The sequence below is a fragment of the Pteronotus mesoamericanus genome, unplaced genomic scaffold (genome assembly GCF_021234165.1).
Source record: "Pteronotus mesoamericanus isolate MK-2021 breed Mesoamerican mustached bat unplaced genomic scaffold, CSHL_Meso_final contig_20, whole genome shotgun sequence".
In the NCBI taxonomy this organism is placed as follows: Eukaryota; Metazoa; Chordata; class Mammalia; order Chiroptera; family Mormoopidae; genus Pteronotus; species Pteronotus mesoamericanus.
This window is the reverse complement of record NW_026555085.1, coordinates 7,215,089-7,241,265: the sequence shown is the minus strand read 5'-3', so window position 1 is coordinate 7,241,265 and position 26,177 is coordinate 7,215,089. Positions and strand designations below refer to the sequence as shown.

Sequence of the window (26,177 nt, the reverse complement as noted above, 5' to 3'; positions counted from 1 at the left end):
CAGAATAGGTCCCACAAAGGTATGAGGAGAGAAGGGCCAAGAATGTTAACTATTTCCCTCACCTCCTGTACAAGTGGTTGCTGGAACAATGGAATGAGAGGATTCGTCCTTGGAATGTCAATGTGGATCTGAAAAAGAGAAGCCATGGCCAAAAACACAAATGCAAATTTGTTCTCTTGAGAAGTTATTTTCTTAGTAAGAATTAGGATCAAGGGAGTAAGAGTGAGAGCACAATTTATCTTTAGAAAGAACTAATTGATTACAAAAAAAGTATAGGTAAGCCTACCTGTACATCTGGAATATGTTTCCATGATAGCAGCAGCTTATTTAACAGTGAGGAAACCTCCCCACTAAAAACCCCACTTATCTCAAAAAGCAACAGGCATTACAACCTAAGAGAATCACCTGCTTTTCCCTATTGCTCTGAAGTCTGTTTCACCCTGAACTGGTACTTCTTTAGTAGGTATGATCAAAATGTGTACCCCTTTTTCCGAATCTAACTCAACAGTTTCTAGGAACTAAAAGAGCTCTGACTGCTGCAAAAATGTGCCAGAATAAGGAACCAAGAAGGATCTGCTCATGAAGTCATGATGTATAAGAAGAGGGGCAACACCAGGGGGAGCTGACCTTCAGTAACTGGCACTGAAAGTTCTGACTTCTGTTACCAAAGAGGTCATTACAGTTGGCTTTGGCCTTGGGATTCCCCAAGTCTAGGAATCGTAAGGACTACGTCAGCAGTGGCAGAGTGTACTTCAGTTCTTAGGGATTGTTGCCGACAACTGCTTCTCCCAGTCTTTTCTCCTCTTTTGCAACCACCTCATCTCCACCCTGCCCCCCTGCTCCACCTTCCTGCAGGCTGTGGGGACCACTATTTGTAATGATGGAACACTCCCTGCCGAGGCTGCCGATGATGACAGCTCCTGCAGACAGACCAACAGACATGGGGGCTGAAGAGGCACAATGTCACAGTCCTGAAGGACTCATCTCCACCCTGCCCCCCTGCTCCACCTTCCTGCAGGCTGTGAGGACCACTATTTGTAATGATGGAACACTCCCTGCCGAGGCTGCCGATGATGACAGCTCCTGCAGACAGACCAACAGACATGGGGGCTGAAGAGGCACAATGTCACAGTCCTGAAGGACTGGACCACCCTGAGGGAACACATCTCGCATCTTGGGTCCCATCCCCTTAGTACTCAACAGTGAGGTCTGTGGAACACAGTGTTGCCATCACCTGGAAGCTTATTAGATGTGAAGGTCTCACCCCAGACCTACTGAACTAGAATTTACATTTCATTACAATTCTGATGTGGGATTTCATCAAAATCCTAAGTGATTTGTATATACATTAAATTTGAGAAGCACTGCCACTGGCCAGGAGGAAAAATCTATTCTAAATGGCTAAAATTAGAGCTACTGAATTAGAAAGAGGGAAAGCAGTTATGGGAATAAAGTTTTTTTTCTAGACCCCCCAAAATCTACTCTGCATACTCCCAGGAATAAATTTAATTCCTAACCAGCACACCATAGCCTAAAGACTTGGAAAACCTGTTCCTGATAGTACTCCCATGTGTACATACCGTAAGATTATATGACAAGTAAGCAAAAGGGCAGCAGGTGATGACTGTACCTGTCTGTACGTGTCCTGGTGATGTTCCTCATTTCGAGAGTCATAATACTGCTCGATGAAGCCAAAATATTCTTCCCGCTTCCGCTGCAGGGTCAACTTCCTTCTCTCCTTGTTGGCTGGGAGATAGCCCTATAGACAGGACTGCTAGTCAGATGGGGACAGATAATGGTTGGATGAATCCTTAATTTTTATTTCAGCCTGAGCAGTGGCTTGGAAACTATCAAAAGAATGGGAGGAAAACTGCCAAGGGAACAAGGGTAGATCCTATTTTGGTTTTGGCCACCCAGAATCTGCCCTCTCCTTCCTCATTCAATGAGATCCACATGAAGGTAGATGAACCAAGGCCAGCGTTCCCAGGGTTATGTACTCTTGTAGCCCTGTGCTGCGCTTGGAGCTTGTACTGCTGGTGAGCACCCCAGAGCTCCCACAGCTGGCACATTGAGCAGTGAATGTAGGTCAGTCGGAGGGAACTGGACTCAAGTCAAAACCTCTGAAGGCTGTGAGTGTGCAAGACAATACTTCTGAAAATCGCGGGAGACGCCTGTCTCCACAGCACATCTCAGTGATGTGCAATGTAAGTGTGTACTGGTTGGTTACCCCTTCTCGGCCACAGAAACATTTGGAACTAACAGCATGGGAAGCTGAATGGAATATGCGACATAGTAGCTGCAATGTCCACACATAGAACTTCTGGCAGCAGCCCCCTCCCAGCCAAAGCTCCAGGCCAGCTTTCATTCTTATCCCTCATCTAGATCCTACTCTCAATTCTTACATCTCCTGCTCTCTTTCGGTTCTCATCAAATCTACTCTTCATAGCATTTGAACTTATTAAGAGTGCCAGAGGCAATGACTCATGGTTGTAGGACTCAGGGTGGGGAGCAGTCAAGAGAGAGACCCTTCCTCTCACGAACATTTATGCAATATATTCCATAGGGAGTGCCTGCAGGCAGAAAGTGGTTGATTCATTTTTGTATACCCTCCCAGGACCCGACACCGTGCCTGGCAAATAGCAGGTCCTCAATAAAAATCTTTGCTAGGTGAATGAATGAATTTTACAGGCTCAGAGAATCCAAGTATTCCTATCACAGTGGCTGGAGAGTGCCCTGCACTCAGTGAAAGTGGGCCTATGCAGGCTTCCGAGGGAGACCCATTCATCAACTCTTTGCAGTTGCAAAGTGGATTTCAGGCACTTTGGTTATTCCTACTGAAAAAGGGGTAAGCACAGGGACTGTGGACTTGCACTGGGACCACTGCACCTCACTATAGTCTTCCTCTCTGGTGTTAAGAATGTGAGATTGTGACTAAGGGTACCAACTTGTGCTCTTCTACCTGTGTGGGAATAAACTCTCCAGAATGTGTTTCTTTATATACAGAAATAGGACTATAGTCCCACATTTGTGTCATACCCAGTAGGACTAGAGAAGTCTATGGAGTTAAGACTAATGTGCTTGAACTAACCTCATCAAGTAAGAAGGGCTGTGTGAGGCTCATGCTTCTCTACACAGTGGGTAGAACTCACCGACAGGAGTCTCCAGGTTACAGGTCGAACCTCCCTGGGAACCCCTGGCCAGCTACACTTTCTCAGCTCATCTGTAAACAGATAACAGCTTCGTTTAGCTCTTCCCATAACCTAAAACAAACCTCAGCCAGCACTGTCTGATGCCTCCCACCATTCAAGTAAGATGATCACCACCATCACCAAAACCACCGTCACCAGCTACTAATAAGCACAGGGATAAAGCCCAAAACAACAGCCCTGAGCAGCAAAGTGCCAAGGACATAGTTCTACAGTAGGGATCTAGTCAGCTAGAGGTTAGAGTTAGAGGGGAAGAGAAAGACCAGTAGGTGTGGATTTCAATAATCGCCTTGAGGTGGGGAGACCAAAGCCAGAATAATTGCACTATGGTCTACAGGCCACAGAATCCAGTCCCACCTAATTTGGTCCCTAATTTCTAGTAACATACTTCTGACTTGATACCTGCATGTCACTGCAATGGGCACCAGATCAGGAGATGCTGGAAAAGTAAAAGAAGGAAGAATAAAGAGCAATAGCTTCCAGGTCTCAGAGAATTCCAGTCACCAAGAGGTCCTCTCTTGCCCAGAGCTCACAGAGACTTACCTAAGTCAGTGTTGTGGCTGGAGAGAAGCTGACGGAATTTTTCTAGGCGGGTTTTCTCTCGGACAGTCATCGGAGGTGCCCCAGAAGCATTCTGGTCTGAGATCCGGGCTACAAGGGGGATGATGGGTCGAAGAGGAAGTGACTGCTGTTTGTGGAGTGCATTCCTCAGGCATGTATCACCTGAGATAATATGAAAGAGAAAGAGACAGGCTATGTGAAGAGCATGGATTCTGAGAAACCTTAAACCTGACTGTTCAGTACAGTCTCCTCCATAAGCCACAGCTGCATGGTATGTGGGCTGCCGGAGGTGTCCAGCTGAGGGGCAGCAGGGTTGGAAACCCGACTGTGCTCTGCTCTCCTGCCCGGATGACAGGCTGTGTTTTTGATCATACATATAAGGCACCTTATGTGCTAACAGAGATTTGGATGCTGCAGCAACTTTGACAACTCTTTTGGTGACTCCAGAGGGCAATAAAATGTTTTCTTTCTAACCCAACCTGGAACTCTTCTTGGTGCCTAATAATGAGTTTGGGGGCAACAGAGTCTGAGGCCACATTCACCTTCTCTATGCACGTCACAGAGCACATAGGAAATGACACTATAAAGCACGCTGCAGTACAAGGAGGTGGCTGCTCTCCTGAATCCCCAGCCCTACTCAGCTGCCCCAAGAGCTGGGAAGGTCAGTATCCCTGGCCCAACTCTAACCTGTTCTTGGCCCACAGTGTGCCCTGCACAGGGTGAGAAGCTCTGGCCTAAAGCAATCCCACTTTTCGTGGCTGCAGCTCCTTTGTGCTCCACGTGTCTCACCAAATGAACCAGCTTTTAATTCTGCTCAGATACAACTAAAATAACAGGAACACAGATACAAGCTGAATTCTATGTCTGGTTCTAGACAACTCTACACTAGATGGTAAGAGGAGAAATGAGCAGTATAGGACTAACATTTATTGAGTGCTGGTCACATTTACATATTTCTCCTTTGATCCTAACAACACGTGGTGGGAATTTATTAATTTATTACTATCCTACAGATAAGGAAACTACAGCTCAAAAAGGTTAACTAATTTTCAAGGGAGAGGCAAGGAGCCACCCTAGATTGTTCTGACTCCAAAACTCTTATTTATTTTAATACCCCAAACAAAACTCAGTTGTAAATTCTGACTGCCCTTTCATGACTGTTTCATATTTTTTACCTATTGAGACCTTAAAAAGTATTAGTCACAGCAAGAATTAAACAGTGACTACCAGCACAACTAGCAGGTTTATAGAAACAAGTGCCACAGGGTACCTGGCCGGGATGCCTAGTGTAATATGAGGCCTAGAAAATGCAGAACACACATTACAGCGCTGAGGCCCATGTGCACATCTGACAGCAGTGACTGGCAGACTGATACTCACAGGCGGGAGCCTCATCAAGGGAAGGCTCTAGGTGGTCCTGGCTGCACAGGGGCAGCTCATTAGAGATCATGGAGGGGTCTTCCTCACACTGGAGACCCTCAATCACAGTGCAGAGACACTGTCTGTACTGTGGCCCCTGGTGAATCAACACTAAATGCTGGCCTGCACATGGCACCAGAGCTTCAAGCTGGGGCCTGAACCAGAGATAGAAAGTGACGGTGGAATGATATCAAAGGCTTTCCATCCTAATTTCATGACCACACGTTTAGTCTGAAGCTGTGAAAGAAGTTCTCTTAGAACACATGCCAAGACCCACTCCAGGGCTCTGACATTCTTCTACTTCCTTTTCACCCTTCACCAGGCTGTTGTTTTAACTTTCACTAGAAGGACAGCATTTCCCTCTCCAGCTCAGAATAAGTGGCTTCCAAAAAACCCTCTAAGGCAACATTTAATATAGCACTACATGTTTAAAAGTATACACTGAGAGTCCCTGAATATCTGATAAAGCCACCATCACCTCAACCAGTTATTGCAGCCTCTTGAAGAGACACATCAGGGGATCTCCCCCTGCTCCCCCAACCTGACAGGCAGGGCACTGTGACACAGGGCCTTTGCATACATGCTGCTCCGTGCCTCAGCAAGAGGAGAGACAACCTTATGCTTGTGGCTGTTCCCCAAGGCTGAGGAGGCCAAGTAACAGAACCAAACGTTTGTGGAATACGGCTAATAACCTTAGATACATTAGTCAATAGTCTTTAATCTGACCAGCCCTAAAGCAATGTGAAGCAAACAAACTACAAAAGTTTTGGATTCCAGCATAGGGAAAGAAAAAAGAGATTTGCAGGCAACACCTGGGTGTCAGGAGGTGAAGCTCCAGGTTGCAGAGCCAGGCAGCCATCAAGGTGGGAGAAGCAGGTACAGCTTACGACCAGTTAGGCTCACTGATGTCATACCTTAGGCTTGAGCTTGATTATTTACCACCCAATGGAAAAATGTGAGTGATGCCCTAAGTAAAAAATGTTTTTATGTAAAATGTACTCTGCTGAAAAGGCAGAGCTATGGAGGAAGTGGGATGGACTTACTGGAATTTCTGGACAGCTGGGCATCACTGCTGGACTTTATGACCTTGTAGCTGGCAGGAACGTCAGATGTTGTTGACTGGGATCGTTCTGGTTTCACCCTCAGCTTGCTGTGGTTTTCCAGGACTTGGGCTGCAGTTGCCAAAGCAACTTTTGAGTTCAGAGTTTGGAAAGAAGGGGAGGAAAAGTCCTCTTCCTCATCATCACCAATGTCCCAAGCATCACTGGTATTCCGGGCAAACTCATGAAAACTGGAGGCCTTCTTATTCTTCAGAGGAACTGTGTTGACTTTTGATCGCTCTTTAATAAAGCTTTAAGAAAGGAGACACCATTACCAAAGAATGGTCTGACACATCTCACCACTTGTTTAATGTGATATTAACAGTATTACAGACAATCTCATACACAATCACTATCTGCTTCAGACAAAAAATACCCATTATCTGTTCCTCATCTATATGCACCTAGACCAGCCCTATGCTGTAGACAGATGTAGCAAAGACAGCAATGCTCACCAACTATTTGATGTGCTGCTCTATACTTCCCAGCTGCCAGGCACTTAAGCGAGACTACATGACTAGCTCTCGTCAGCGGGCTGAGAAGTGAGACAATCACTTCCAAGTCCAAGTATAAAAGAAAAGGTGTGAGTTCTCTATAAACTTTCTTCTACTGTGGTAAAGGGTGAGGATCCAGATGGTGGTGCCTCCCTCAGCCTGGGTAACAGGTGAGTACTAGAGCACAGCCTGCCCTCCACTGCCACCCAATCCCACTCGGCACATGTAGTATGAGCGTGAAACAAACCTTAGTGTATCAATCCACAGAAATTCCAGGCTTAACCTATTATGGCAGCATAGCCTTAACTGCTCCTTAGGCCATAAACTACTGGTAGAAGAGGAGGTAACTTTAGTTAGACCGTATGTAGCATTAAATATTGAGTTCCAAAATGAACAAGTTGTCCTTTTTTTATCCTGTTAAAGTCCTGCTAGCCAATGAGGAGACAGTCTCAGTTTGGTGCCACTCTGTCTATAAGACCATTTTTTAACAAAAATGAGCACAGCCTCAGGACCGACATATTTGTAAGCAATAGGACCTGACTTAGAATTTAATTAATAAGGTTGTTTTAGTTTTTCACTGTTTTTTTTTTAAGATTACTTTCTATTTTTGGCAAATGGTATTGGTTTTTCATTTATAGAAGTGATAAGGTTTATGTTTAAAAACAAATCTAATTGTGTAAATAAAATGAGGTTTTTAAAATGCATTTGGTGTATTTCTGGGCTTTCTATTCTGTTCCATTGATCTATATGTCTGTTTTTATGCCAGTACCATGCTGTTTTGACTACTATGGCCTTATAGTATAGTTTGATATTAGGTAGCATCATTCCTCCAACTTTGTTCTTCTTTCTCAGGATCACTGTTGCTATGTGGGGCCTTTTATGGCTCCACATAAATTTGTGAAATATTTGTTCTAGTTCTGTGAAATATGTCATTGGAATCTTGATAAGAATTGCATTGAATCTATAAATTGCTTTGGATAATATGGACATTTTTATGATGTTAATTCTTCCTATCCATGAACACTGTATGTGCTTCCACTTATTCGTATCTTCTTCAATTTCTTTCTTCAGTGTCATATAATTTTCTGAGTACAGGTCTTTCACATCTTTGGTTAGGTTTATTCCTAGGAATTTTATTCTTTTTGAAGCAATTGTGAATGAGACCGTTTTCTTATTTTCCCTTTCTGTTAATTTGTTACTGGCATAGAAAAATGCAACTAATTTCTAATATTAATTTTGTATCCAGCTACTTTGCTGAATTCAATATCATTGCTAATAGTTTCTTGGTGGAATCTTTGGGGTTCTCTATCTACAAATATCATGTCATCTGCAAATAAAGACAGTTTTACTTCTTCCTTTCCAATTGGGATGTCTTTTATTTCTTCTTCATGTCTGATTGCTGTAGCTAGGACTTTCAGACACAAGCACATACAATGGGCTAAAGATAGTTTATTCAATAAATAGTGATGGGAAACGACAGATATGTGCAGAAAAATGAAAGTAGACCACCTTCTTATACCACACAAAAGAATGAATTCAAAATGGATCAAAGACTTAAATGTTAGACCTGAAACAATAAAAATCCTAGAAGAAAACATAGGCAGCAAATCTTGGACATTGCTCGCAGCAATTTTTTATTGAGTATATCTCCCCAGGCAAAGGAAACAAAAGAAAAAAATAAACAAATTGGACTACATCAAACTACAAAGTTTTTGCACAGCAAAGGAAATCATCAACAAAATAAAAACACAACCCACAGAATGGGAGAACATATTCACTGATACATCTGATAAGGGGTTACTATCCAAAATGTATAAAGAACTTACAAAACTCAACACCAAAAAAACAAACAACCCAGTTAAAAATGAGCAAAGGACCTGAACAGATACTTCTCCAAAGAGGACATACAGATGGCCAAGAGACATGTGAAAAGATACTCAACATCACTAATCATCAGAGAAATGCAAATTAAAACCACCATGAGATACCATCTCACATCTGTCAGAATGGCTATCATCAATAAATCAATAAACATCAAATGCTGGTGAGGATGTGGAAAAAGGGGAATGCTTTTGCACCGTTGGTGTGAATGCAGACTGGTGCAGCCACTGTTGAAGCACTATGGAGATACCTCAAAAAATTTAAAATGGATCTGCCTTTTGACCCAGCAATCCCACTTTTGGGAATGTATCTGAAGGAACCCTAATTTGAAAGAACAGAAGCACCCCTATTTATATTTACAATTGTCAAGATATAAAAGCAGTCCAAGTGCCCATCAATAGATGAGTGATTAAAACAACTATAGGGCATTTACAAAATGGAATACTACTAGGCTACAAAAAAGAAAAAAATTGTACCCTGTGCAACAGCATGGATGGATCTGGAGAACATTATGCTAAGTGAAATAAGGCAGTCAGAGAATGACAAATACAGTACTCTTTCACTTATATGAGGAATCTAATGAACAAACTGAACAAACAAGAGAAATGGGGAACAGACTCATAGATGGAGAGCAAGATGACAGCTAGTGGGGCCAGGTAAGAGGGTGGAGGGATTAAGCAAAAAGGAAAGAGGACTCATGGATATGGACAAAAGTGTGGTGATTGCTGGGGGAAGAGGGTTATAAGGGGATCAAACAGTAATGGAAAAAATACAATAAAGACTAAATTTAAAAAATGTATTTAGTAAAGTAACAGTATAAAAAATAGAAAAAAAAAACCAACTGAAGATTTGGGGAACACTAGATTAACTCATTGAAGAAAGAGAGCCTATTTGTAAGAGCTGTGTATATCATCCCTACTTCCCTGAACTTTTCCTCTTATGTCAGTTTCAGGGGACTGTGTGGTCAGGGCATTTCTAACTCAGTCTTATCTGGCATCTCTCATACCCCAACCAGGGAAGCAGAGGGCACTGCCTGGTGTACACCTGGGGACTGGGATGCAATCGGTAAAAACATTAAAATGCCTGCCTGCTTCCCCCAGGAAGGCAGGGCAACTCTAGAGTGAAAAGGCTCTACCAGAGGAGCTGAAGTTCCCTCACTTCCAAGAGATGTTTCTTCCTTTGGGTGGAGATGTGTGGTCTAATAATCCATCCCATCTTCCTAGATGAGTCCAATTCTTATTCTGAAAGATAATTGTCATTAACATTGATAAATGCAGACTGATAACTCATACAGCTCATCAGAATGTCCCTATAATTAACACCAAAAAAGGAGTCAGGTATCACTGAGGAATTATTTTCAAAAACTAGTTTCAAAACTAGTTTACAAAGAGTAAAGGAAAATAGATCACATGAATACAAGAGAGAACACATTACAAGATGTAACAGCTCAAATGTGATGAAAACAAGATATCAGTTTCCACCCACTAAATTAGCAAAGATTTAAAGATGTATTCTCTTCAACTGGCCAGAGTGTAGTGAGACCAGCTCTCTAATATATTTTTAATGGTCTGTTGCAGGTGGGGGTGTATACTGCACAAACTTCGGGAAAATAATCTGGAAACATATACACCATAAGCCTTAAAATCGTTCATCATCTTGGCACTCTCCCTCCAGGGAGCAAGCCTGTGCTTTCCCCTGCCCACTTTTTTTCCCCCATAGGCATGCATCTACTAAATTCTAAGGGTCCTCACAAGACTTGCAACCAGGGGAGCAATGGGCAGCGGCAGCTCATTGGGCTACCCCCTAAACCTGTCTATAGATCCCCTTTTCTCTGACTTCCCAGTGAGCCAAAGCATGCTCGCCTCGGCTCATTTCTTTCCTATAACATTTCTAGAGACAAAGCAGCCCCGCCCAGGTCTCTCCAGTTGCTTCTTCTATCCTTAGTCCTTCCTTGTTTCACTGTCCCCAGCCTTCATAAACATACTCTCAATCACCACACAAAAAAGCTCATCTTCTCTGACCATAAGAATATAATCAGAAAGCCAAACATAATTGATCTAAAACAGTTACTGGTATTATTTATTTTGGTTAAAAACTGGAAATAACATAAACATCTAGAAATTGGAAATGACAGGTTAAATTATGGTTCAGCCACCAAATGGAATGTTATACTGCCAGTGAAAATCACATCTTGAGAACAATCTGAAGAAAGTAAAAATTGAAACCAAAATTATATATTTTTAATGGTCTATTTTTAACAACTATATGCACAGAAAAGATCAGGAAGAAAATACATCAAAATGTTAACAGTGCTTATCTCTTGGGCTGTGGAATTACAGGTGATATTTAATTTCATTTTTATACTTCCCTGAATTATTCGTATTTTCTAAACTGAGTGTATTATTTTTATTATTCAATGGAAAATGTTTTGTCAGCTTTTGTCAAACCCAAAGTAAGAATAATTATAAACCTACTGAATAAATACTTGGAAATGAACAAGAGCCCAAATCAAAGAAAATAAAACTGAGGTAATGCAGTGCAAATATCTGCATGTCAAAATTCCACTTGAGCCCTGGCTGGTGTAGATTGAGTGCTGGCCTGCAAACCAAAGGATCACTGGTGCGATTTCAGGTCAGGGCACATGCCTGGGTTGCAGGCCATGTCCCCAGTTAGGGGTACGCAAGAGGAAACCATACATTGATGTTTCTCTCCATCTCTTTCTCCCTCATTTCTAGTCTCTCTAAAGATAAATAAATAAAATCTTTAAAAAAATTTTTTTAAAAATCCACTTGAGCCAGAAGGCAAAGTGCTCCTCTGCAGGTCTGCCGGGGCTTCATGTTCTGGACTCATCACTATGACTGCTTCTCCTCTGTAAAAGAGGCCCAAGGTCCACGACCTGTCGTACACACTGCAGAGGCTTCACTGTCAAGAACAAAATGCCAGATGTATATGAAAGATCTGTAATCAATAAAATACTGCATAGGAGTCATGGTTATTATTGTTGTTTTCCACTTGGAGGCTAAACGTAACTTGAGATTGCACTTAATAAATCCAACAACTTGATATGAATACTTTGGATCTCAAGATTAACTACTGTTTTTTGGTTCAGGTTTCCTAAATACCCTCTTGATATTTTGAGAATTCTTTAAATAAACTATCAAATCAAGAAGCTGCATTTTAACTCAGGTCAAAGAATGGACTGGATGCTGGTAGTCTAACTTTGGGTACAGCAGATGCACACCCTGGATTGGATTACAACTCTACACCAATAGATGAGTCATGCTGAGGGATGAACACACTGAGCTTACTCTACAAATGAAGGAAGTAAATTAACTGACTGCTGGGAACATGTGTGTTTGCTATATATTTCTTAACACCTTTTTATGTATTTAAAGTACTTCATTATATTTTTTGAAACAGATGAAGATTCAATATAAGTGAACTAGATTAAGAATTGGAATTTACTCAAATAAAGGCTTTGCACATAGAAACTGGGAGGACATATTCCCACACAATGAGAAGGAAAGAAGGGAGGAAAGGTTGTCATTCTCTGTGACAGAAAGACCAGAGAGATTCAAAGCAGACCATTTTTAGGCTGCTAGAAATTATTTTAGGGATACCTAACCCATAAAACCCAAAATTCAACTAACCAGTTAAAAAAGTCAGCGCTGTCCTGAGAAAAGAGGTCTTTGTGGAGGAAGAGGCTGATATCGCCTGGAGTGGCGGGAGTCCCATCAATGAATGAGAGAGTGAAGGTACCTGGTGTACTGCTGAGAGAAAGCAGAAAAATCTAGAGACAGTGACAACGATGGGAGATCTAAGGCTCTGAAAACTACCTATGTTTATTAATTTTGTTCTCTTCAGTGGGGGTAATATAAATTCATATGTATATAATAGTTAACATTTATTGGCTATTTACTAGAAGCCAGGCTCTGTGCAATATTTACATATACCCATTTCCTTATTAATGCTAATTCATAAGTCTATAAGTGCTATTATTATTATTCCCATTTACAGATGAGGAAACTGAGGCTGACTGAGGTCACGGGCAGGCAGCAAGGTCAGGGCTCAAATCTAGGTCCATCTGAATGCAGAGCCTACAGGTTCTCTAACCACTCTATCTAGAAAAACTGGAGGGGAGGCTTGAGGCCTGGTAGGATCAGCAGCCTGGGAAGAGGAGTTGCCATGCAAACTGAGCACACAACAGCAGAGCTATGACATCTCCAAGTGTGCGTGGCCAACAGTCCTAACTCTCTAGTCTTGTAGGAATTAACTTCCTATCTGCATAGAATAGGCTGTGTATGTTGGTAACCAGAAAGGAAAGTCACACTGAGGCATGTGGTCCTTGGGAGGAAAATGTCTCTCTTCCCTTTTAACCCCAGTAGTCCCAGTAAAAAAAAAAAAAAAAAAAAAAAAAATCAATTCAGGTAATTCTAGCTTGGGGTGCTTCATTTTAACATGGTCCCAACTAACTTATACCTAACCCAAGATACAATAATGCCACAGTGTGACCTGAAGTCCAAGATTATTTAAGCAGAACTATATAAAGTTACAACAAAAACTGGCCTCGGATACACATTTTCACCATACCTCCTCACAACTCTATGCCAAATTAGAGTTTAAAAAGCACTTTCACAGATATTCATTTAATCCTCACAACAACCCCATTACCTGAGTCTTATTATTTCTATTTTATGGATGAGTAGACTAAGGCTCCAAGAGGTTATTTGCCCAAGATCATGGAGGTGGGAAGTGGTAAAAAAAAAGAGGCGGGGATTCAGGAAGTGCCGGTGAAACTAAAACCCCACAAAAACACAATAAATGGCACATTGAGAGAAACTTAGTTGTTTGGTGAATAATAACTTAAATGTTAACACAAACACCTACAGATATTTTGAAAAAAGATGACTACAGGTTATACTGGTTAGAAAACAAAAGATTAATCATTCTGTAATTTGACTAATACTACACTGTTTTACTGATACGGCTGTTCACTCAATAGACATATGACACAAATTTGTTTAGAAAAATATTTGACATTGGTAAGGGATGTGAAGCAAGTGGGGAATTCTGTAACAGTCACATGAATTCAGTCCTCACAGTAGCTAGTGTGGCTTCACGTGAACAAGCCTTATAACTTGGAATGAGGATATCAACTCAGAAAACAATAAATTTAGAAGCTTTTCATATCATCAAGTTGCTAATGGGGCTGCTTTGCAATAATACTAGTTTTACCTGAGCTATGAAAATTATTGCAGGCAATATCATCACTAATGGTAATAATTTGGCAAATTGAAGTCAGTATACACAGATGGGGAATGACTTGCTTGCTTGCATAGTTTAGATGATTGAAGACCCAATGTAAAGTTTCTGCTGTGATGGGGATTAACCACATAGTAATTAACAATGGTCTGAAGTGGAACGATAATCCTGTAGCAGAGAAAGTAATAAAAATGTCCCAACAAAGGTATAAAATAAGGGCAATAAATATTTTATAGTAACAATCTGGAATTATAAAACGGTCCAGTGCAAACCTAGATATTGTTCCATGTTGTAGACTATTAATACCAAATCACTATGTGCATGAAATGAGACACAATTTATTTAGTGACAATTATAGTCCTTCTAAATTGCAAAGCTAAGTGATTACCTCTACTGAAAGTGATTGAAATTCTGCTGAATGATCAGTGAAAACAGTCATGGTTTTATATTTTTTAACAGGTGGGAAAACAAGAGTATATAAAGCTGGTCGTGGCAGTTTGGGATATGGTAATATTGTAAGACCTGTACAGTCAGAGAAACTCTGTTGTTGACAGGTGTAGACAAGGTATGGTGACTTTAACTCAAGCATAAAATGGGATACTACACCTACTACCTTAAATATGGGTAGATAGATTTATATGTGAACCATTATTTATCAAAGGTCACTATAAAATATGCTAGCATGGAACAATTACCAATCAATAAATCTTGGCTGTGAACAAACTAGCTATAAGGAACTGAATTCTCAGCTATGATGCTTAAATTGTAAAGACCATGATGTCAGGACACTGAGCTGGTTGGTGTCTCTGCAATTCTCTTGGTCTTTCCCTCAGGTTACAAATTAGTTGCTACAGTTTTCAGCATCTGAATTTCACACTATCACAATTCAAAAGCAGGAAATGTGAATGGAGGCAAAAAAGAGGCTTTTTGCACAAAATGATCTCTCTGATCAAAAAAATCTTTCTGAGACTCTGCACTCAGGCGATCTTTTTATGTCTCATAGGCCCGAATCCATGAGATGAGCTCACCATAGATCAGTCACTGCGATTACCAAGGAATTATTGTAAAAGGTCTAAACTAATCCTCTAAGTACACCATCACCTGATTAATATAGCTAAATAATATTAAGTTTATTAAGCAAGGAAGGAGCAGGGCTGGGGAGACTCTTGGGTAGGCAATCAACAGCTCCTGCTATACTAGCCAAGTGACCAGATAGTCTGTTGTTGGTGAAACCAGGAAACAGAATTCATTCTACTTAATGGAAATATCACACAAATCTCCCCTTTAAGTATGCAGGGCTGAAACTGGCTTGCACCACCTGGGAAACACCAGAGCCTGTACACACAGTGGACTACAGACCACATTGGAGTACCACTGCCCTGTCCCTGCACAGCTGATACTCCATGGAGGGTGGTGGTTGGTGGTAAGTGGTCACAGCCAGTCCTTGCAGCTGACTGGCCTGGCTAAATCCCTCCCATTGACCTGCAAACAGCAATCAAGGCTCAACTATAAGAGGATGGTGTACTCAGTCCACACAAAGGGTGTACCTCCAGTACCCAGCTTGGATGATAGGGGAGTAAGCATGCTCTCCTTAAGAAGAGCTAATAGAAGCTACAAAGTAAGAAACATTAAAGAAAAGCCCACTGTCTAAGTAAATAAAAGATTACATTCTTCACTCCATAAATGTTTACCCAGTGCCTACTATGTCCACATGCTATTCCAGATACTAAGAGTGTAGTGGTGAACAAAACAAAGTCCCTGCCCTCAAAGAGCTTATAGTCTAGTGGTTTCTGATATAAAAGTTGTGCATCTTACAGAAAAGAACAGTAGTCATACTTCCAAAGTAAAGCTGTACCTTCTACATACTGGCCAAATTGCAAAAAGAATGAGTTGGTAGAATTATAGAAAGTTCACCACACATTGAGCTAAGTTATTTTAAAAATATTAAAATATCGATAATGGATATTTGATAGATGCATTTTCTAGGTACTTTAAATACTTTATTGTACGTTATCTTTACCTTCCCATTGACTGTGAAGAAAGGGTGGATATTATTACACAGGCCCCAGGAGGATGAGAACCTAGGTTTCCTGCACCTCGCAAATCATTCAGCTTTCATTATAAGCTACAGCTCATAGAAATAAGTCTATAAGATTAAATATATCCAAAGATAGAGAAAGGTCAAAGTTCTTAGAAAATCTGAGATATGACCCATCTCCTCATTGTGGCTGAGTGATGGCCCACTAGAGAAAGTTGTGATAAAGTGCTAATTAGGGGTATAGATTTAGCTAGGGTCTCTGTTGTGTTTGAAAATAATTTATTAAAATTTTACTAGAGAAATAGCTTCCAGGGAGCTTTTAGCTGTATTGTGTGGCTGGGCTTCCTTGAGTGTGTCAAAGAGAAAGAGGACCTGAAGAAAGCTAGCTCTGCAGTTATATTCTATGTGCCCTAATTCTCAGGGTAAAAGTGAAGAAAAGATGGCAGACCTGTCTACATTCAAGAGCAATAATCCCCAGAAACCAGGTCTCTTGCTCAAAGGAGGTCCTCAATCATCCAATTTCACAACAACAATTAAACAATAAAGACCTTTCCACCATGACAGAGAATCCAACACCAAAGCCTACAAATATCCACTTCCTGTGTAGAAAAAAAAAAAATCTTTGAAGTGAGTTAATTTCCCACTTACTAATGGACTGTTTAGAGATAAGATTATTTCCAGAGCAGAGAAGGTAGAAAGGTCAAAGTGGAACCTGTCATTTCAACAAAGTAGGGGAAGGCTTGGGGGTGGTGGAAGAAGTACCCACATGAAAGGGAAAACAGACTTCTAGTCAAGATGGCAGCACAGGTAAACACAGCTCGCCTCCTTACACAACCATATCAAAATTGCAACAAAATTATAGAATAACCATCACACAGAACCATCAGAAGTCAAGTTGAATGGAAGTCTGACAACTACAGATTAAAGAAACCACATTCATCCAGACTGGTAGGAGGGGCAGAGAAGCAGAATGGGCTGGTCCCATATCCACATGTGGTAGATAAAAATTCAGGAGGGATATCCTGGGAGCAAGGAATCTCATCCCCACACCAGGCCCCCTGAGCCCAGAGATCCAGTGCCAGAAAGAGAAATCCCCAAAACTTCTGGCTGCAAAAACCAGTGGGGACTGAGTCAGTGGAAGAAATTTCTACAATCCCAAGCAGTTCCTCTTATAGAACCCTGACACGGACTTACCCAGGCTCGCTCCCTCTGAGCTCCAGCACTGGGACGGCAGCCTGAAAGGCACCAGTGGCATAGAGGGAGGACCTGAAGAGTCTAACATCAAGGCAAGAGCTGAGGGCAGCTTTTGCCCACAAAGAAAGGTGGGCAGAGGCCTTTTCTAAACCCTTCCCCCACACAGCCACAGAGCTATCAGGTGGCATATCTGAGACTCCATTAACCTGGCTAACACCTTTTGTACCACCCTGGAAATCACCTGAGACTCTGTCCTCCCCACATTGTTAACAGAGACTTTTCTGTATGAATGGTTGGTCTTGTCTCACGCTTCACAATTTCCTGAATCCTTTCAAACAAGCAACAGCCAGCCTCTGTGAGCCTCCAGTCCTGATACCTCTTGCTAAGTGGCCCCAAGGCCCGGCACTAGCAGCAGCCAGCCTAGATTCATAGCCTGGCTTCACCTGGGAATCTCCAAGCCCAGCACAAGTAACAGCCATCTCAAATTGCTTTATAGCCCAGGCAGGGTGGCTCTGGACAAAACACAGGTCAGGGCTGAAACTGGCTTGCACCACCTGGGAAACACCAGAGCCTGTACACACAGTGGACTACAGACCACATTGGAGTACCACTGCCCTGTCCCTGCACAGCTGATACTCCATGGAGGGTGGTGGTTGGTGGTAAGTGGTCACAGCCAGTCCTTGCAGCTGACTGGCCTGGCTAAATCCCTCCCATTGACCTGCAAACAGCAATCAAGGCTCAACTATAAGAGGAGGGTGTACTCAGCCCACACGAAGGGTGCACCTCCAGTACCCAGCCTGGATGATAGGGGAGGCTGTGCCACTGGACCCTCCAGGACACCTACCACATTAGGTCACACTACCGAGACAGGGAGTGATAGCAGCTCTACCTAATACATAGAAACAAACACACGGAGGCTGCTAAAATGAGGAGAAAAGGAAAACATGGCTCAAATGAGAGAACAGATGAAAACTCCAGAAAAAGAAGTAAAGAAAAGGGAGATAAGCAAACTATCAGATGCGGAGTTCAAAACACTGGTTATCGGTCTGTTCAAGCTTTCTGTTTCTTCCTCCTTCAGTGCTGGAAGATTATACTTTTTAAAAAATTTGTCCATTTCATCAAGATTTTTAAATTTCTTGGCATATAATTGTTCATAGTAGTTTCTGACGATCCTTTGTATTTCTGTGGTATCAGTTGTTATTTCTCCTCTTTCATTTCTGATATATTAATTTGGGTCCTCTCCCTTTTATTCTTGATGAGTCTGCTTAAAGTCTTGTCAATTTTATTTATCTTTTCAAAGAACCAGCTTCTGGATTGGTTGATCCTCTGAATTGTCCTTTTTGTCTCTATGTCATTCAGTTCTGCTCTAATCTTGACTATTTCCTTCCTTCTACTTGTTCTGGAATTTATTTGTTGTTGTTTCTCCAGCTCTTGGAGTTGTAATGTTAGGTCTTTTATTTGAAATGTTTCTATCTTTTTTAGGTAGGCCTGTATTGCTATGAACTTCCCTCTCAGGACTGCCTTTGCTGTGTCCCATAGGTTTTGGACTGTTGTCTGTTCATTTTCATTTGTTTCCAGAAATTTTTTCATTTCTTCTCTTATCTCATTATTGACCCATTCATTGTTTAATAGTCTACTGTTCAGTCTCCATGAGTTTGCAAGTTTTTGAAGTTTCTCTTTGAGGTTGATTTCCAGTTTCAAGCCCTTGTGGTCTGAGAAAAAGTTTGGTATTATTTCAATTTTCCTGAATTTGCTGAGGTTTGCTTTGTGTCCTATCATGTGGTCTATCTTTGAAAAACTGCCATGAGCATTTGAAAAGAATGTGTATTTTTCTTCTTTGGGATGTAAGGTTCTATATATGTCAGTTAAGTCTCTTTGATTCAGTGTGTCATTCAGCGCCACAATATGTTTATTAATGTTTTGTTTGGAAGATCTGTCCATTTTTGACAGTGGGGTGCTGAAATCCCCTATCAGTGTGTTGCTGTCTATATCTTTTTTGAAGTCATCCAACAATTTCCTTATAAACTTGGGGGCTCCTCTATTGGGAGCATATAAGTTTACAATGTTGATGTCCTCTTGATAGATTCTTCCTTTAAGTATTATAAAGTGCCCCTCTGGGTCTCTTTTTATGGCCTTTGCTTTGAAATCTACTTTGTCTGATACAAGTATGGCAACCCCAGCCTTTTTCTCATGCCCATTTGCTAACCGATAACAGCTGGGGAAATTGAAGCAGTAATCAAGAAACTCCTGGCACACAAAAGCCCAGGGCCGGACGGTTTCACAGGAGAATTTTACAAAACATTTAAGGAAGAGCTAACCCCTGTCCTTCTCAGACTATTCCAAAAAATCCAAGAGGAGGGAAGACTCCCAGACTCTTTCTATGAGGCCAGCATCACCCTGATCCCAAAACCAGATGAAGACCCTACAAAGAAAGAAAACGATAGGCCAATTTCGCTGATGAACATAGATGCTAAAATCCTCAACAAAATATTGGCAAACCGCATCCAGCAATACATTAAAAAGATTATCCACCACAATCAAGTGGGATTCATCCCAGGCATGCAGGGATGGTTCAATATACAAAAATCAGTAAACGTGATACATCACATAAATAAAAGACAAGACAAAAACCACATGATCATCTCGATAGATGCAGAAAAAGCATTCGATAAGGTACAGCACCCATTTATGATCAAAACACTCAGCAAAATGGGAATAAATGGGGCATTCCTCAACATAATAAAGGTCATCTATGAAAAACCTACAGCCAATGTAATACTTAACAGGCAAAAACTGAAAGCTTTCCCACTAAGATCGGGAACACGACAAGGATGTCCATTCTCAGTGCTTCTTTTCAACATCATATTGGAAGTCCTAGCCACAGCGGTCAGACAAGAGAAAGAAATAAAAGGCATCCAAATAGGAAAGGAGGAAGTAAAGCTATCATTGTTTGCAGATGACATGATAGTGTACATAGAGAACCCTGTGGACTATACCAAAAAACTCCTCAACCTACCTAATAAGTGAATTTGGCAAAACAGCAGGATACAAAGTCAATATTCAGAAATCAAAGGCATTTTTGTACACCAGCAATGCAATAGAAGAAGAAGAAATCAGAAAAAAAATACCATTTGATATAGCAAGAAGAAAAATAAAGTACCTAGGCATAAATTTAACCAAAGACGTAAAAGACCTGTATGCAGAAAACTATACAATATTAAAGAAAGAAATTAAGGAAGACACAAATAAATGGAAGTATATACCGTGCTCATGGATTGGAAGAATTAATATCATCAAAATGTCCATACTACCCAAAGCAATTTATAGATTCAACGCAATCCCTATTAAGATACCAATGACACATTTCACAGAAATAGAACAGGCATTTCAAAAATTTATATGGAACCATAAACGACCCCGAATAGCCGCAGCAATTTTGAGAAAGAAAAACAAAGTAGGAGGGATCACAATATTGGACATCAAACTCTACTACAAAGCCACTATACTCAAAACAATCTGGTACTGGCACAAGAACAGACCCATAGACCAGTGGAACAGAATAGAAAGCCCAGAAATAAGCCCAGGTCTCTATGGACATCTAATATTTGACAAAGGGGGCAGAAGTATAAAATGGAGCAATAATAGCCTCTTCAACAAATGGTGTTGGGAGAGCTGGATGGCTACATGCAAAAAATTGAAATTGGATCATCAGCTGACACCATACACGAAAAGAAACTCAAGGTGGATAAAAGACTTAAATATAAGTCGCAACACCATCAAAGTCCTAGAGGAGAACATTGGCAGGAAACTCTCAGATATCCCACGCAGCAATTTTTTCACTGATATGTCTCCTAAAGCAAGGGGCATAAAGGAAAGAATAAACAAGTGGGACCTCATCAAAATAAGAAGCTTCTGCACGGCAAAAGAAAACATCAGCAAAATGAAAAGGGAGCCAACCATATGGGAAAATATATTTGCTAATGATACATCAGATAGAGGTTTGATCTCCAAGATATATAAAGAACTCACTCGACTCAACTCCAAGAAGACAAATGATCCAATCAAAAAATGGGCAAAGGGCCTGGGCAGACGCTTTTCCAAGGAGGAGATACAGAGGGCCCAGAGGCATTTGAAAGGATGCTCGGCATCACTAGCCATCAGAGAAATGCAGATCAAAACCACCATGAGGTACCACCTCCCACCGATCAGAATGGCCATCATAAACAGATCAACAAACAACAGGTGCTGGCGAGGCTGTGGAGAAAAGGGAACCCTAGTCCACTGTTGGTGGGAATGCAGACTGGTGCAGCCACTGTGGAAAGCAGTGTGGAATTTCCTCAAAAAGCTGAAAAGGGAACTGCCTTTTGATCCAGTGATTCACCTGCTGGGACTATACCCTAAGAATACCAAAATGCCTAAGAATACAAAAGAACCTATGCACCCCAATGTTCATAGCAGCAAAATTTACAATAGCCGAGTGTTGGAAGCAACCTAAATGCCCATCAGTAGATGATTGGATCAAAAACTTATGGTACATATACACAATGGAATTCTACGCAGCAGAAAGAAAAAAAGAACTACTAAACTTCGCGACAGCATGAATGGAACTGGAGAGCATTATGCTAAGCGAAATAAGCCAGGGGGCGAAAGACAAATACCATATGATCTCACCTATAAGTGGAACCTAACCAACAATACAAAGATGCAAGGAAAATATGACCAGCAACACTGAAAGGAAAAGAAATCAACAGAGACAAGAGGGAAGGGGGGGGGGCGGGGAAAAGGAAGGGAAGGGGAAAGTCAAGGAACATATAGTAAGGACTCATGGACAAAACCAAAGGGGAAGAGCTGAGGGAGGGAAGGAGGAAGGGGGCAAGGGAAAGTGGTGGGGGGTAGACAGAGGCAAATGTATTTGAAAAAATAAATTAAAATAAAATTTAAAAAAAAAACACTAGTTACAAGGATGCTCAAGAAACTTAGTGGGGACCTCAACAGTATAAAAAAGATCCAGTCAGAAATGAAGGATACACTAATTGAAATAAAGAACAATTTACAGGGAAACAACAGTAGAGTGGATGAAGCTGAGAATCAAATCAATGATTTGGGACATAAGGAAGCATAAAACAACCAATCAGAACAATAAGAAGAAAAGAGAATCCAAAAAAAATGAAGATAGTGTAAGCAGCCTCTGAGACAACTTCAAACATTGCAACATTTGTGTCATAGGGGTGCCAGAAGAAGAGAAAGAACAAGAAATTGGAAATCTATTTGAAGAAGTAATGAAAGAAAACTTCCCTAATTTGGTAAAGGAAACAGACATGAAAGTCCAGGAAGCAGAGTCCCAAACAAGATGGCTGCAAAGAGCCCCACTCCAAGACGCATCATAATTAAAATGCCAAAGGTTAAAGAAAGAATCTTAAAAGCAGCAAGAGAAAAGAGGTAAAGTTACCAACAGGGGAGTTCCCATAAGACTGCCAGTTGATTTCTCAAAAGAAACTTTGCAGACTAGAAGGGATTGGCAAGGCATATTCAAAGTCATAAAAAGCAGGGACCTACAGCCAAGATTGTCCTACCCAGCAAAGCTATGATTTAGAATCAAAGGGCAGATAAAGACCTTCTCATACAGGGAAAAACTAAAGGAATTCATGATCACCAAGCCATTATTGTATGAAATATTAAAGGAACTTATTTAAGAAAAAGAAGATCAAAACTATGAACAATAAGATGGCAATAAATACCTATCTTTCAACAACTGAATCTAAAAAACCAACTAAGCAAACAAGAACAGAGAAATAATCATGGATATGGAGAGGGTTTTGATGGTTCCCAGATGGAAGGGGGAGGGCAGAATGGGTGAAGAGGTCAGGGGATTAAGAAGTACAAATAGGTAGTTACAGAATAGTCATGGGGACATAAAGTACAGTATAGGAAATGGAGTAGTCAAAGAACTTATACACATGGCCCATGGACGTGAACAATGGTGTAGGGATTGCCTGAGGGAGTGGGGAATGCTGGGTGGAGCGGGGGCAAAGGGGGAAAAATTGGGACAACTGTAATAACATACTCAATAAAATATAATTTTTTAAAAAGTAAAGGAACAACAACTTGACTTACTTTTTGGTGAGCCGAGGGTCCAGAGGAGGGTGCTGTGCTCCATACACAGGCTGGATGCTAAAAGCAAGAGAAGTAAATTGTCAGGACACTAAGTATGTTGGGTACCATCTACATCGAAAATTTGAAGGGACTTTGAGAAATAGATCACCTCCATGAACAACTATATCCAATCCAGCCCCAAAAGACAGCAACCTACTCTTTAAAAAAAAAAGCCAGACAATAACCACCTTCCCTGGTGAAGTTTCAGTGCCTTATCTGGTATGAGGAAGTCTTACGTGTTAAAAAGATAGCATGTAAAGATAATAGACTTTAACGCTGAAAAGCAGAGCTCACATGTCAGTTGTGGCATCCACTACCTCTATAAATTTGTACCAAATTACTTGACCACTTTGAACCTGTTTTCTCATCTGTAAAACAGAAGTACAATACCACCTACCCAAAGGGTCATTTGGGCTCAAAGACAAGGAACAATGCTACATATCAAGGGAAGGTGACCCAAAGAACTCTCACAGATTGCTGGTGGGGATATAAAGTAATACAACCCACTTCAAAAAACAGTTTGGCCATAGCTAGGAAACACAAAATGTATATAGCCTAAGACCTAGTATTTTCACTCTCAAATATGAGGGAGGGGGAGGGGAAGGGGGAAGGGGAGGGGGAGGGGGAAGGGGAGGGGCGGGGGAGGGGGAGAGGGAGAGGGAGAGGGAGACGGAGGGAGGGGGAGGGAGAGAGATGTACCAGGAGACATACATAAAACTATTCATAACATTATGCCTCCTTTTAGCCCCAAAACAGAGATAACCCAAGAGTCCATCAAGAAACAAACTAATATATTCATATAACAGAATACTATACAACAACATAAATATAAGTAGAACTGTAAGTAACAATGTGAATGAATCTTAGAAATGTCATGTTGCACATAAAAGAAGTGAAGGATGAAAGAGTAAACACTGTATGATTCTATTTATATACACCTCAAAAACTGGCAAGGGATGTGGACTGGAGGAATAAGGTGAAGAGAGCCCTGGCTAATATGGCTCCATAGATTTAGCCCCAGCCTACAAACCAAAGGGCCGCTGGTTCGATTCCCAGTCAAAGCACATGCCTGGGTTGCGGGCCAGGTCCCAAGTAAGGGGCACGGTGAGAGGCAATGATACATTGATGTTTCTCTCCCTATCTTTCTCCCTCCCTTCCCCTCTGTCTAAAAATAAATAAATAATCTTAAAAGAAAATGTTTCAGGGAGGCAGGGAGGGAGGGAGATTAGCCAAAGAACGTATATGCATAGCCCATGGACACAGACAACAGTGCGGTAAGGGCCAGAGGGAAGGGAGGACAAGGTCTGGGTGGAGGTGGGCAAAGTCAGGGGGAAAAGTGGGGGACATCTGTTACTGTGTCAACAATTTTAAAAAAACACTTAAAAAACTGGCAAAATTGATTTCTCTTATTTAGGCATGCATCCGTAGTGGTAACATCATAAAGAAAGCAAAGAGTGATTGACCTGAAAGAATGTCGTTGTCTCTGCGGAAGTAGGGAGGTGTGATAAAGAACGGACACATGGGGACACTTGTGGGGTGTTCAGATTGTGATTATCAAGTTATCATACCACACAATTGTTTCTTTTCTGTAATAGTTCACACACACACAAAGGTGACCCAAGAATAATTATGTACCAAGCCAAACTGCTATCTAAGTACAAAGGTGATAGAAAATATGTTTCTACATGTAAGAACTCAGGGAATATGGGTACTAGAAGGAAAACTTCAATTAATGAGATAAATGTAGAAACAGTGGCAAAAAGAGTAGTGGAGAGCATTTAATTCATTTAACTTTAAGACAAATTTTAAATTTGAGGCTTTATGGTTACAGAAGAAAATGTAACCAAAAACAAACTATCCCATTAAAAAATGAGCAGAGGGTCCGAACAGGCACTTCTCCAAAGAGGACATACAGATCGCCAAATGGACATATGAAAATGTGATGAACGTCACGAATCATAAAAGAAATGCAAATTAAAACCATATGAGATATCACCTCACAACTGTCAGAATGGCCATCACCAATAAATAAGAAACAAGTGGTGGTGAGGATAGAGAAAAGGGACTGCTCATGCACTGGTGGTGGGAATGCAGATTGGTGCAACCACTGTGGAAAGCAGTGTGAACGTTCCTCAAAAAAGTAAAAATGGAACTGCTTTATAATCCAGCAAGTCCATTTCTGGGTACATATCTGAAGAAACCCCAAAATACAAATTCAAAAAGATTTATGTGCATTGCAGCATTATTTACAACAGCCAAGATATGCAAGCAACCCAAGTGCCCATCAACAGATGAGTGGATAAAGAAGTTGTGGTACATATCTATAATGGAATAATACTTGGCCATAAAAACAAATGAAATCTTACCATTTGCAGTGGCACGGATGGACCTAGACAGTAATACGCTCAGTGAAATATGTCAGAGAAGGACAAATACCATGATTTTACTTACATGTGGAATCTAAACAACAAAATTAGTGAACTAACAAGACAGAAAAGAAATGTAGATACAGCAAAGTGATGGTTGCCAGAGGGGAAGGGGCTGAAGGAGCGGTGAAAAAGGTGAAGGGATTCAGAAGTACAAATGGGTAGTTATGGGCTTGTCAAGGGGATATAAAATACAGCACAGGGGATACGGTCAATAATATTTTAATAACAAAGTATGGTATTTGAAATACCAGGGGAATCACTTTATAAATTATATGCTTGTCTAACCATTATGTCATACATCTGAAACTAATATAAAATAATATCAAATGTCAACAGTAATTGAAAAATAAAATTTAAAAGTATATATTGCCATTATATACAAAAAAATGTTAAAATAATGTATTTGGCAAATTATGTAAGTATGTACATTGATTTCCTCA

General features: G+C 41.0%; 1 protein-coding gene across 1 annotated transcript in view; it reads right to left on the bottom strand.

Annotated features, from left to right (window-relative positions):
- The window catches only part of TBC1D22B (TBC1 domain family member 22B), an 86,749-nt gene that overhangs the window by 48,237 nt on the left and 12,335 nt on the right, over positions 1–26,177 (bottom strand). The window contains exons 2-7 of the mRNA XM_054569303.1: positions 23,270–23,326; positions 6,230–6,537; positions 3,750–3,929; positions 3,150–3,220; positions 1,631–1,759; positions 63–128 (exon numbers count right to left, since the gene is read on the bottom strand). Of these exons, the coding sequence (XP_054425278.1) occupies positions 63–128; positions 1,631–1,759; positions 3,150–3,220; positions 3,750–3,929; positions 6,230–6,537; positions 23,270–23,326 (811 nt within the window). The remainder of the gene's footprint in view (positions 1–62; positions 129–1,630; positions 1,760–3,149; positions 3,221–3,749; positions 3,930–6,229; positions 6,538–23,269; positions 23,327–26,177) is intronic.